The following is a 12,191-nucleotide window of genomic DNA, read 5'->3' as shown; positions in this document are numbered from 1 at the left end:
GCTTGGGGCAGCCCACCAGCAGGCTGGAAGGGAAGAAAACTGGCCATGTCAGAGCCTGTGGCTGCTTCAGCTTCTGTTGACCAGAGCAGCGGTTCCTCCCCAGAGCAGGTGTGGGGTGATGGCACTGGGGCGAGTGGGGACCCCCCACGGTGGGACTGGGCAGGGGCTCAGGGCCCCTCAGCCCTGGGCAACCTGCTCTTCCCTCTGTCAGGCCGAGCACCCGACAGCCACAGGCACCCACGTGCCATCACAATGTCCTCCTGATGTCACAAACCACCTCCTCGCTGCCCGTTGTCCCCCCGCCCCATAAGAAGGCAGGTGGCCCTGGCTGCCATGCCAGTGTTCGCAGCTGCAGCACCGGCAGTCGGAGCAGGACGGAGCGGGGAAGCCTCAGGCGGCGATCACTGTCTTCTGCAGCCCAACAAAGCTGCCCCATGGAGTCTCAGGGCGACTACAAGAGATGCCAAACCTTAGAAGACATGTGGAAACTCTTCAGTTGTCAATGCAAAACCACAGAGGACAGCATGGAGCCCATGGCGGTCAAAGCTCTAGAAGAGCAGGAAGAAGCCATGGAGGTGGAACCACTTCCAACAGAGCCCATTGGGTACCGCAGCGCTGACCCCAGGCTGTGCTTGAAGAAGGGCGCCCGCCGCGCTGGGAGGGTCTGGCCCCATCCAAGGCTCTATCGGCCAAGCTCCTCGGCAGCGGTCAGGTACGATGCTGCAGGCGGGAAGCCAAGGTTGTAGTGCAACCAGCCTACCTGTGTCTCCCAGCCAGCAACCAATCCATTTATCTCCATCCATCCATCCATCCGTCCGTCTCCCCTCAAACGTAGTGGAGCTTCAAGTGCTCCTTGGACTCTTCCTCCCCACCCTGCGCTGCCCGGCTGCCCCCCCAGATATTCACGGGGTGTCTCCCTCGCCCTTTCCAGCGTGCAGGCGGACGAGCAGCGCCGGGAGGTCACGCTACAGAAACCATCCTCGGTGAACACACACCCTGTGCTGGGCACGCATCTCATCAGCAGAGTTTGCAGAAGGCAAAGGATCAAAGCGTTCCTGAGGGCTCTCCTTCTCAAATAAACCTGTTCTAGCCTTGGCCTTAGAATCACAGAATGTCCTGAGTTGGAAGGGACCTGCAAGGATCATCGAGTCCAACTCCTGTGCCTGCATAAGACAACCCCAAAATTCACACCCTGTGTCTGAGGGCTACAAAACCATGACTATGGGAACGATAAACTCCCAGCCAACGTGAAATTGTGCAGGGAAGCATCAGCGCTGTTTCAGTTCACAGACATGTAGTTCTTCAAACAACCCCCCTCCTAAAATCGCAAACCAGCCTTACCAATGCGAGGTCTGTGTGCCCCGGGGGTCTGCCAAGGAGAAGCCGCTTCCTACGTGTCGTGCAGCAGCTCTGGGTGAATCTCCACATCTCCAACCCGCTCTGGTCACTGTGGCTGCAGGAAAAACCCTCCCCTGCTGCCCAAGCCCCCCGGCAGCGTCAGCACAAGGAGCGTCGCGCTGCGGGGCTGCCCGGAGCCCAGGCTGCTGGTCGAGAAACAAGACTGGGAGCAGAAGCTGTGCCCAGGATCGTAGCTACTCCTTTATTATAAATCATGCTGTTACGTCGCTCCTCCTCAGAGTTAGTATGTTAAACATTTTTCATTATATATATATCTATATAAAAAGGTGAAAACACCCCCCACTCCCTTCACCAAAATGTCAAAAAGGAGCATGGCACCAGGAAGGAAGACAAATGAAGGGCCCCGCTCGACAGCCAAACGGGATTTGCTGAGCACCAGAGAAGCTGTGATCGGCTGATGAGCGGGGAAAAAATCCAGACGGTCGAGGAACACGAGGGCTGGCAGGGCAGAGAGGTTTGCTCTGGGGAAAGAGGGCTGCCCACCTCCCTGTGTGACCCCCACGGGGAGCAGAACATGGCTTTGGACACCATTTCCCATCTTTGTGACACAGAAAGGCCTGAAAATCATCATCATCATAACAATACCAATAACAAAAAGCACATGCTTTGTAGACTGGATATTCAGTGGCCTATGGAGAAAATGTGCATTGGCCCAGGTCTGGCCAGGAGGTGACCTGGAGGAATTTCAAGCCTGTTCTTTTCCCCCCGTGGGAGGTTTCCTGAGGGCGGAGGAGCGGGTGGCACGGGGACCGGCACCGAGGCCACAGCGGCATGTGACGAGGCTGCCTTTGGAGGCAAAGCACCTTTCGGAGGCAAAAGCACCTTTGGAAGTAAAGCACCTTTGGAGGCAAAGCAGCCGCGGAGGCCGAGGCGTTCACTGGGGATGGCCCTGCCAGGACCAGGCAGATGGGTCCCAAGTCACAGCTCAGCAGTGGGGACACTGTGACCGAGAAGTTCTTGTCCTGCATCCTCCTTTGCTCTGCTCCCTGCAGCCCGACACGTCCTTGACGCCCGTTAACTGGCTGCAAGCCTGAGCACGGCTCAGCCCTGACCTTGGCTCATGCTTCAACGTGTTTCTGGAATAAAAAATAGTCATAATAGTGACAAGGGCTTTAAGGAAAAATAGGAGGAGACCCCAATCAAAGTAGGTTGTTAAGAGAGTGTAAATAACCTCCTCTCCCAGTTAAACTGGTGTCACCGCTCTGCTCACTGAGTGACCTGCTCTCTGTCCCTGGCTGCATGTCCCAAGGCAGGCAGGATGCAAACCAAGGAAACAAAAATTCCCATTCCAGCCTCACACCCCACAGCAGTTCATCCATTGCCCAGAAGCCACAAGCCACACTTGTCACCCGTGGCACCTGAAACCTCCTCCCTGTCTCCCCTGGGGTCCCCAAGTGAACGGCAGCAGCTCCCGGTGTGTTCAGCCTCCCCGGGGACACCCCACATGGACCACGGTGCCCTGGGGACGTGGGTGCACAAGGGGATGAGGCAAGAGCGGGACGAGCGGTGTCGCTTCGGAGGCTGTCGGTGCCTGCAGGACCTGGGTCCGCTACTAATAAATAACAACGTCAGAATTTCAAGTAATGTCCCTGCTGCCGCGCTCTGCCCAGCTTCTCCCTCTCCATCGGCCGGCTCCTGCGGCACTGGGCCGTGGCGGTGTCTGCAGCTGCTGGCAGTGGTTTAACTGGGAACCTGCATTGTGAAGCTCAGGGGCGAAGGGTGCATGGCTTTGGGGGACGGGTTTGGGTGACGCCGGCTCCCACGGGAAGCACGACCAGTGTCTGTGTTGGACCCAGGGGAGGTTCCCGGGGCGGAGAGGGAGAGCACGGCTCGGCAGCCCTCCGGCGGAGCTTCTGCCTTCCAGTTTTCCCACGGGGGTCACGCTGTGTCTCTAGTGCCCCTGGCATGTTTTACAGCACATCTGTCGGAAGTAGGTCCGGCTGCAGAACTTGAACTTCAGGACGAGCGGGCAGTAGGCCACCTTGTTCACATCCTTGCACTCTGGATGGGCAACAGAAGGAAGCAGAGTTACAGCTGCTTCAGGGGCGAGGAGTCCCAGGGGGACCTTTAACCAGCCCTCTGCAAGCTCTTCGTGCACCCCGATGGCCAGGGCCTGGGGCTGTGTGCCAGGAAGCAGCAAGATCATAGAATCACAGAATGGTTTGGGTTGGAAGCCCCCCCATCCCCCTCACCTTCAGGGTTATCTGTGGGTCCTGATTCACACTTGGTCTCGCACTGCTGCATGCTGGGGGGCTGCAGGGACTCCATGCAGTCGCTGGACGGCTGCCCGGTGTGAGCCAGGCACTGGACGGACCTTCTTTGCTGGCCAAGGCCACATTGTGCAGAACACTGCAGGAAACAGCACAGCAGGGAGCTGCAGCAGCCGCCACGGCTTTAATAATGCAGGGGGAGAGGCCAAGGCCGGGTCTAAGGAGGTGCAAAGGGTTCTGGATGCCATCGTTCCAGTGCTGTGGCCCCACTTCCCAAAAAGTTGGTTCAAACTTCCAGGACTCAGCGATGGTCTCTCCATCCAGCCCCAAATCACCGGGCTTTCCCAGGCCTCCTGCACCCCGGTGTCACCCAGCAGCAGGGAGAACTGTCAGTGTCACCCCACTGCCAGGCTGGGCTGCGGCAGCTGGCCCAGCGCTCCCACTGCCCTGCTCTCCATCCTGCACCCTCCTGCAGCCCCACACATAGTTGTGGTGGGCGCATCAGGTTCTGCTGGCAGGTAAAAGCCTCATGTGCGCCAGGATTTGAGGGGCTGGGGTAGCAGAGTCTTCTCCTTCAATAATCCCACAGAAAGGATTGTCCCTACCTCTCCCCACTCGCCGGTCACCCAGCGTGGTGGGGGGCAGCGCCGCAGGTTGCACCTCATACTGGTTGGGGGCTTGGAGCCTTCGTAGCACTGGGAGGTGGGCAGCGTCGCACTGTGGTCACCACTCTTGCAGAGGACGATGCGGTGGCGGAAACCTGGCCCACAGCTTGGGGTGCACTGCAGAGAGAGGACAGGTGCGGTCAGGATGTACGGCACAGAGCAGGGAGAAGCAGCACTGGTGCTCCCCATGGGTGCTCCCACCTTACAGAATCATAGAATAGTTTGGGTTGGAGGGCCCTTCCCAGCTCCCCCAGTGCCTCCCCTGCCATGAGCAGGGACATCTGCACCAGCTCAGGGTGCTCAGAGCCCCGTCCAGCCTGGCCTGGGATGTCTCCAGGGATGGTTCAGCCACCACCTCTCTGGCCAACCTGGGCCAGGCTCTCACCACCCTCAGGGCCAACAATTCCTTCCTCATGTCCAGCCTGAATCACCCTCCTTTAGTTTAAAACCATCACTCCTTGTCCTATCACAACAAGCCCTGCTCACAAGTCTGTCCTCATCTTTCTTACAGGCCCCTTTTTAGCACTCAAAGGCCACAATAAGGTCTCCCCAGAGCCTTGCTTGTCTCCTGAGCTACAAGACCACTTCCCACATCATGCTCTCCATGGCCAGCAGCCACCAGCGATGCTCTGGCCTAGTGAGTGACACTGTTCTCCTAAGGACCAGTGCCACCACAGGGGTGAGGGTGATGTTAAGCACTTACCTCAGACCAGTCCAGGGCGACCCACTCTGGAGGGCACGTCTGGTTATTGCAAGGCTCAAGCATCTTTGGCCGTGGGTGGGTGCAAGAAGCATCATCCAAAGTCTTCTCCTCGGTGGCAGAGATCTTACGCTTGCAGAAGACGCTGCGTGTGCGGACGCCTTCGTTGCAGCTTCGGCTGCAGTCAGACCAGTTCCCAATCACCCAGCTGGAGACAGGTAAAATGGCAAAGCTTGCAAGGGGCACGGTTGTCCACACTTGTCCCCAGATGCCTGTACACAGCCCTAGTCCTGTGCCGGCCACAGCCTCCCAGGCAGCTCTGGTTGAACCACAGAGCTCCTTCACATCTCCCCTATCCCTTCAAGAGAGGGGCAAGGACCAGCCAGGGAAGGGCTGGGACAATATTTGAGGGACCAGACAGGGACGGCTCCCTTCTGCAAGTAGCAGAGCAGCGCAGGGAGGAGGTCACGCATTGGCATTGTTGGCCAATACACCATGAGCTCGGCGCACCTTTCACCGAGCAAGGGCACCGTGCAGCCTCGTGCACGGAGCACTGTGGTGCAGAGAGGTTTCTGCTCCTGCATCGCCCCTGCTCTTCCCCGCAGCACTGCACTTGGGCCGTGCAGCTTGTGTGCTCATGAGGGGACACAGAGGAATAAAATGTCCCCCCTCCCCAGCAGAGCAGCTCCAGGTGGGCAGTGTCACCGCTGGGGACTGCAGCAGAGCACTCTGACTTGGAAATGGCAGAAAAGGGTGAATTTCACCCTCCTCCACACTGGCTTTTCCACCCACACTCCCCTGATCTGCTCCAAGGCATGGTACTCACGCCGGGGGGCATGGCTCGGTATTGCACGGCCTCTGCCGCTCTGGCATTTTGGTTTCAGGGCTACAGAAATGGTTGGAGACAGTTGAGCTGTCAGAAAGTTTCTTGCACACCACAGATTGGATCTGGCTGCCTGCAAGAAGAAGAGGTGAGAGGGAAAGAGAGGAGGAGCCCGAGGTTGGTGCTGAGCCCGGCTGCAGGTATGAGCCCCACAGCTCTGCTCCCGCGTGGGCAACATGACAGCGCAGCCACGTGTCACCGCACCCCATCAACCCTGAACCTACTTCTCTATTCATAACCAAAGTTTCCTTCACCTCTAACATTTCCAGAAAAAATGGATGGGGTGAAGGCTCAGCAGCCGGGGCAGGAGCTGGCAGAGTTCACAGCGGATGGAGGATCGAAGTGTTCCAAGGTCTTGTCCTCAAATAAACCTGTTCTAACCTTGGCCTTGTGACACTTTCTGGGCAGCACTTTGGGCAATAGCTGGAACACCACTTTGTCAAGGCCTTGCACACAAGGCGAGGGCCCTTAGCTTTAAACAGGACCATTATTAAGCCTTGCTTTTGAAACTGCCTCTTTCTTCTCCTGAATCGCAGCTCAGTCACTCGCAGCCACGTTCCCCAGACCCATGAGACATGGTGCAAACCTTTGTGTCCCTCCACATGGGAACCAGCCCCAGGGATTCAGGGAAGCATCAGAGCTGTTTCAGTTTACAGACATGTAGATCTGAAAGCCAGAGGGGCTGTTGCAACCGGCTAACTTGTCCTGCATTGCACAATAAAGGAATTTCAAGCCTATCATACCACCTTCCATCACCTCTACCACCTGCACCTGCGGTCCAGCCAAAGAACGGCGTCCAGGTTGTTTGTCCTGACACTCTGCCCACAAGATCGTGGTGACTGACACCAACCTGCATGTTCAGGGTGGGAATATGTAGAAACCTGAGAGCTCCTTTAGAGCAAAGCAGATGCCAACATGTGTGTGCTGCTTCATGTGGCCCAGACACGGCATGGGAGTCACAGGGTGCAGACACGTGTCCCCCACACCAGCACAGGGTCAAAGCTCACCCCCTGCACACAGCACCGAGCATTTGGTCCACGGGGTGTAGTGCCAGGAATACTGGTTGGAGGCGTCCCTGCCGATGGGCGCGTTGAACTTGTACCGGATCCCCTGTAGCTCTGTTCGCACCAGGACCTGTGGAGAAAGGCACCACCAAGATGTCAGTGCCACCCAAGTCCAGCATGGTTGTGACCATAGAGATGGCATCCTATGACCTCTTTGTGCTCTCTAAAATCCGGGGCAGCTGAAATCTCCCCACCTTCCCCTTCCAGTCCCTTCCAGCATTGACGTGGCAGCCACCAGTGATGACAGTGGTGCAGCCATGAAGGTGACAGGATCAGAGAACAAGCTCCTATGCACTTAAAAATTGAATCGTTCCAAAGCCTGGCAGGTTAGGGAGGGAGACCTGAGAACTTAGCCCAGTTTACCTCTGATGTCTGTGCCCCTTTACCCCAGACAGCAAGGACAGGGGCTGAGGAACTCAATACCCATGTAGTCATGGCAAGGTCTCTTTAGCCCAGACCAGGTGAGGGTATGAAGGAACCATGTTACCAACCATGACAAAGAGGGTGACGTTGGTGGGTCCCAAGGCCTCCAGGGACTCAGGCTCGTCTGGGGATCTCCTGTAGTGGAAAGTCGTGCCTGCGATGTCAAAGCGCCGCGGGGGGTCGATGGAGAGCTTCCCGTTGATGTAATAGTCACCGCTCTCCCCTCTCAGCGCTGTGAGGAGAGAGGAGCAAGCGTTAGCAGAAAGGCTGAACGCATCCAGCTTTGGCTGGGCGCTTCGCATTGACCAGGCTCAGGGCTCTGGGTAAATGTTGTCGGCCTCATTTTATAGAGGTGGAATAGATAGGAAATACAGTAGATGCCTGGGTCAGGTTACGCAGGAAGTCACTAGCAGAGGTGGGACTAATGTACCCATCATCTTGTCTCAGCCTGCCTGTCACCTCGCTGTGGAAGGACGATGTCGTGGGGAGCTCAGCCAGCTGCGCCGGGTGGTGCTGGGGATGCCTGGCAGTGTGACGAGCTGTGGCCATAAAGCCAGGCTCAACTGCACCCGTGCAAACTGGGTCTTGGCTGCTGGGGCTACTGGAGGAGGCTGGTCCCCGGGGAGCCTGGCTGTGGTTGCCCAAGCGAGTCACTAGAGGGGGATCGGCTCGCTCGCTCCTGCTCGCATTCCCACGCTCTCCCTCCCTGCTCTCTGCCACCAACACCGCGCTGGCGCCCAGTGCTGCATCGCTGCTGCTGCCACGATGCTCTGGGGCGGGGAGGACGCTTCGTACTGCTGAGGATGAGGATGCGCCCTCCCCTCTCACTGAGGCAGATCCCGGAGTGCAAGAGACTGGTGGCAGCAGTCGACAGAGATACGAGCTTGGGCTGTGCCTCCAGCGTACAGAAATCCAGTTTGGATGGACACAAGGAGTCCCCAGTATCCCTGGGCTGGGCAGGGAGGGACGTCGGCATCGCCGAACCCAGGAGAGCCCCGTTGTGACCTCCCACTGGTGCCAGCCAGGAGTGAGCACCCCTGCCCACCTCCCACCACCGCTGTCCATTGCTCGAAGGACAGAAAGAGAAGACAAGGGGAAAGAGAAAAAAAAGCCTGTTGTAAAAACCAGCCAGAGTCTGGCTGGAAAATTAAACCCAAGGAAAATGTGAGCAGGTCTATTTTTAATCCCCAGCCCAACATGCTGGCGGAGGGGGGAATGCCAAGGAGGCGCAGACAGCGCCAGGAACAACGGGGTGTGGGGTTTGCTCAGGGTTACGCTGCTGAACAGGGAGTGCAGGACGGAGGCAGCACTGCCAGACGGGGGCTGTGTGTGCCACACCGAGTCACGCTGTCCTGCTGCCTCCCTCTGTCCCCAACCCAGGACCCGCAAGCCCATCCTCTGCTGCGCTGGGAGGTTTTCCATGCTGAGCCTTTCCCACACCCTATTAATTATGGGGAAATGGCAGCCCCTCAGGGCATCTGGCTGGGATTTCAGTGTCCCCCAGCCCCAGCTCACCAAGGTAGTTGATGGAGAGGTTCAGCTCCCGGATGTCGATGTGGACAGAGCCCTTGGGAATCTGGATCACCTCCTCGTAACCTGTGAGACAACCCGGGAGCAGTGAGCAGCAATGCTCAGCCTCCAAGCCCTGCGCTGGGTGGGAGTGTGTGCCACCCTGTCACCCGTGGGTTAAACACTGAACGAGGTGCCGGCACCACAGGCACTGGAGAAGTGTGTTTGTTCAGCCACCCGCTGCAATTAAATGGAAAAAGTGCTATGGCCTGTCAGGACAGGGGCTTGCTTGCTTCGCAGTGTGGGCGCTCATGATGGGACTGGCTGTGCTGGGGAGGTGCTGTGGAGCTGGGATCTCCACGGGCATCTCCACAGCCTGGCTTGAGGGCAGCCTGAGCTGGGGAGCGGGGAAGGAGCTGGGCGTTCTGTGCCAGGGACTTGGGTGCCAGCAGTGGCTGCGGCACAGCTGGGCTGGTGAACAGGAGTGATTTGCTCCCTGCTTGCAGCCTGGTCCTGCCCTTGGGGGTGATTCCCTGGGACATGGTCCTGCCTGTGCTGTGTGTCCCCAGGAGCATGTGAAGCTGAGGAGGGACTCGAGGGTGGGTGACACCGCTGTGCTGGCCAAGTCGCTTGCTCCTACCTCCCTCTGGCAGGGACTGGTTGAAGATGCCCTCAATGGTCTCACAGGAGCTGCCGTCTCCCCCACACACGCGACACTTGTCCTCCTTTGAGTCAGAGCCCAGGATACGGTCACAGCCCACGTGCTGGAGGAAGGAGCAGCAGGGATTTAGCCATCCTGGTGGGGTCTTGTCCTCCCCACACGTAACCTGCAGCATCCCAGGGAGCGGGGATCTCCCCCGGGCTCCTCCTCACTCCCCTCCATTGCTCTGCACCCCAGGGAGAGCTCAGCACCATCCCCTCTGCCCAGCCCTCCTTTCTGCCTCCTCTGTGCAGGGACAGCCCTGGGGGGCTCTCTCCAAGGCAGGCGGGGGGCACAGGCAGAAATCCTGTGACTTTGTGACATGGCAGATGCTGGGGTGCCTGCGTTGAGCTGGTGGAGCTGCAGCAGCCCCAGGAGAGCCGTGTCCCTGCGGTAAAGCGCCCACGTGAAGCCTCCGGCTCTGCCCCACTGCCATGGTATGCCGGCTGGCAAGCGGGTCACCAGCACGGCTGTGGCTACCGATGGTGCAATCCTCCTTTTGTTCCACTGTAATTTCAGCCCCGTGGAGACAAAGAGATCCCAGAGGCACAGGAAGGGAGGGAGACAGACAGAGGGAGCCTGTCTGCCCGCCTGCTGGGGACATGCACTGCTCCCACAGCACTTTCTTATAATTAAACTTTTATAGCCTTCCAGATCCCGTTTCAAGGGAAATATCAAGTGCCTGGAACTACATGGGCTGTAAATGCTGAGACCCAGCGCTAACGCGGGCACCCGGTGCATGGAGAGCGGACAGACACAAGCCCAGAGGTGGATGGACGTGCTCCCACTCCCATGGGTGACGGGGGCAGAGGGCTGCCCATGTCTGTGTCTGGGGGTCTGTGTCCCTGTCCCTCCGTCCCCAGCAGCACCTTGCACTCCCCGTTGACGCAGATGTCGTTGGAGTCCTGCCGACACGGCGTCCCGTCCACCACGGCCGCCGCTCGCTCTGTGTAGAAGTTGAAACCCTCGGCCAGGCAGTTGAGGGAACAGGCTTTCACACCCCCTGCGAGAGAGGACAGCAACAGCCGTGAGCCGTGTGCCAGAGCCGGGAAGCACCGAGGTCAGGAGCAATGGAAATCTGCACAACTTGCAACTCGATCCGGCAGATCAAAGGGGCAGACGGAGGGGAGGGTGGCCCGGCTGTGCCCGGGAGCACCCAAACGCAGCTGGAGAGAAGAAAGAGGAAAGCAAAGAGAGGGAAGAACGGGAGGAGACATGAGAGGGGAATTCAGCTGCCTGGAGGGATGCTGGCGGGGAGCAGGATGCCTGGGCAAGCCCCTGGAGAAGGTGCTCGATCAAGCCTCGTCTGTAGAGCCAGCCCCCCTGACTGGGTGAGGGAGCACGAGGGCCACCGAGGGGGACAACACAGCCATAACAAAAAGTCACAGCCATCTACCCACATGCCTGGGCTCCAGGTCTGCCCAGCCAGACCTCAGGTGCAAAACATCACCTGCAAGGTAGGAAAACCCGAATCACAAGGGACCCACGGCGGCCACGGGACCTCCCGGCTCAGAGTGGCTGTGCCACCAGCACCCGCGCATCCCACACATGCAGCTGTCCCACCAGCCTGCGACAAGGGCTTGTGCTGGCCATACTGAGACGCAGCTGGGATTTAGCCAGGGATTTTTGGCTCGGGAGCATCTCTCCCGCCGGTGGCCTCGCTCCTGGCAGCTGCACAGACCCTCGGTCCCCGCCGGCGTGTGGCTCATTCCAGCCGCGCTCTCTCCGGCCGACACTGGGGTGCAGGGCAGACTGTGCAATGCAGCAGAGCTGAGAAACAGCCAGAAACTTGGGGCTGTGTTTCAGGGCTCTCAGATGGGTTTGCTAAACTCTTTACATGCACTGTCCGTTCCCTTCCTTGTTTCCTGCTACAAATAGCTGCAGTGCTGCGTCCAGCTCTGGGTCCTCAGCACAGACACACATGGACCTGCTGGAGAGGGGCCAGGGGAGCCCCAGAAATGACCCGAGGCTGGAGCAGCTCTGCTGGGAGGACGGGCTGAGAGAGCTGGGGGGTTCAGCTGGAGGAGAGAAGCTCCGGGGAGACCTTAGTGTGGCCCTTCCGGACTTAAAAGGGGCTCATAAGAAAGATGGGGACAGACTTTTGAGCAGGGCCTGTTGTGATAGGACAAGGGGCGATGGGTTTAAACTAAAGGAGGGAGATTCAGGCTGGACATGAGGAAGAAATTGTTGGCCCTGAGGGTGGTGAGAGCCTGGCCCAGGTTGGCCAGAGAGGTGGTGGCTGAACCATCCCTGGAGACATTCAAAGCCAGGAAAGGCAGAAGTCCTCAGGTGACACTTCCAATGACTCAAAGCAAGTGTCTCTGAGAGGAGAAACAGGATGAACTGGAGGCAGCAGGGCCTTACTGGTGTCAAGCTGGGGACAAACTGGGCCACGAATGCCAGGGCACAGATGCTGAACGGCAAAACGTAGGCTCAGTTCAGAGCTTGGAGCTGAGCAGTCCAAGGTCAGCAACAGTCAGGTCTGCCGCGTACTCCTTTTAATATTTAATCTAGCTATTAGAATAGAATATTTGCAGTTGGCTATGCAGCGCCTTGGAGGATGTTTTGTTCCTCCTGCCTGCCCCATCCCATGGAGGAATTAAAGTTCATTACAATTT

The 12,191-nt window shown here is 58.3% G+C and overlaps 1 protein-coding gene across 3 annotated transcripts in view; it reads right to left on the bottom strand.

Moving 5' to 3' along the window:
• Window positions 1-1,601: 1,601 nt before the first annotated feature.
• Window positions 1,602-12,191, bottom strand: part of ADAMTS10 (ADAM metallopeptidase with thrombospondin type 1 motif 10) — a 45,402-nt gene continuing 34,812 nt past the window's right edge. For 2 of the 3 annotated variants that reach the window (XM_065652449.1, XM_065652450.1), the window contains exons 16-25: window positions 10,443-10,576; window positions 9,514-9,637; window positions 8,880-8,960; window positions 7,433-7,596; window positions 6,885-7,011; window positions 5,821-5,950; window positions 4,998-5,202; window positions 4,235-4,411; window positions 3,612-3,768; window positions 1,602-3,420 (exon numbers count right to left, since the gene is read on the bottom strand). In XM_065652449.1, coding sequence (XP_065508521.1) covers window positions 3,311-3,420; window positions 3,612-3,768; window positions 4,235-4,411; window positions 4,998-5,202; window positions 5,821-5,950; window positions 6,885-7,011; window positions 7,433-7,596; window positions 8,880-8,960; window positions 9,514-9,637; window positions 10,443-10,576 — 1,409 coding nt within the window. In that variant the 3' untranslated portion in view covers window positions 1,602-3,310. The remainder of the gene's footprint in view (window positions 3,421-3,611; window positions 3,769-4,234; window positions 4,412-4,997; window positions 5,203-5,820; window positions 5,951-6,884; window positions 7,012-7,432; window positions 7,597-8,879; window positions 8,961-9,513; window positions 9,638-10,442; window positions 10,577-12,191) is intronic. The other variant, XM_065652451.1, reaches the window with a different exon arrangement.

The sequence above is a fragment of the Caloenas nicobarica genome, chromosome 27, assembly GCF_036013445.1.
Source record: "Caloenas nicobarica isolate bCalNic1 chromosome 27, bCalNic1.hap1, whole genome shotgun sequence".
Classification (NCBI taxonomy): domain Eukaryota; kingdom Metazoa; phylum Chordata; class Aves; order Columbiformes; family Columbidae; genus Caloenas; species Caloenas nicobarica.
This window is presented reverse-complemented; position numbering and strand designations above follow the sequence as displayed.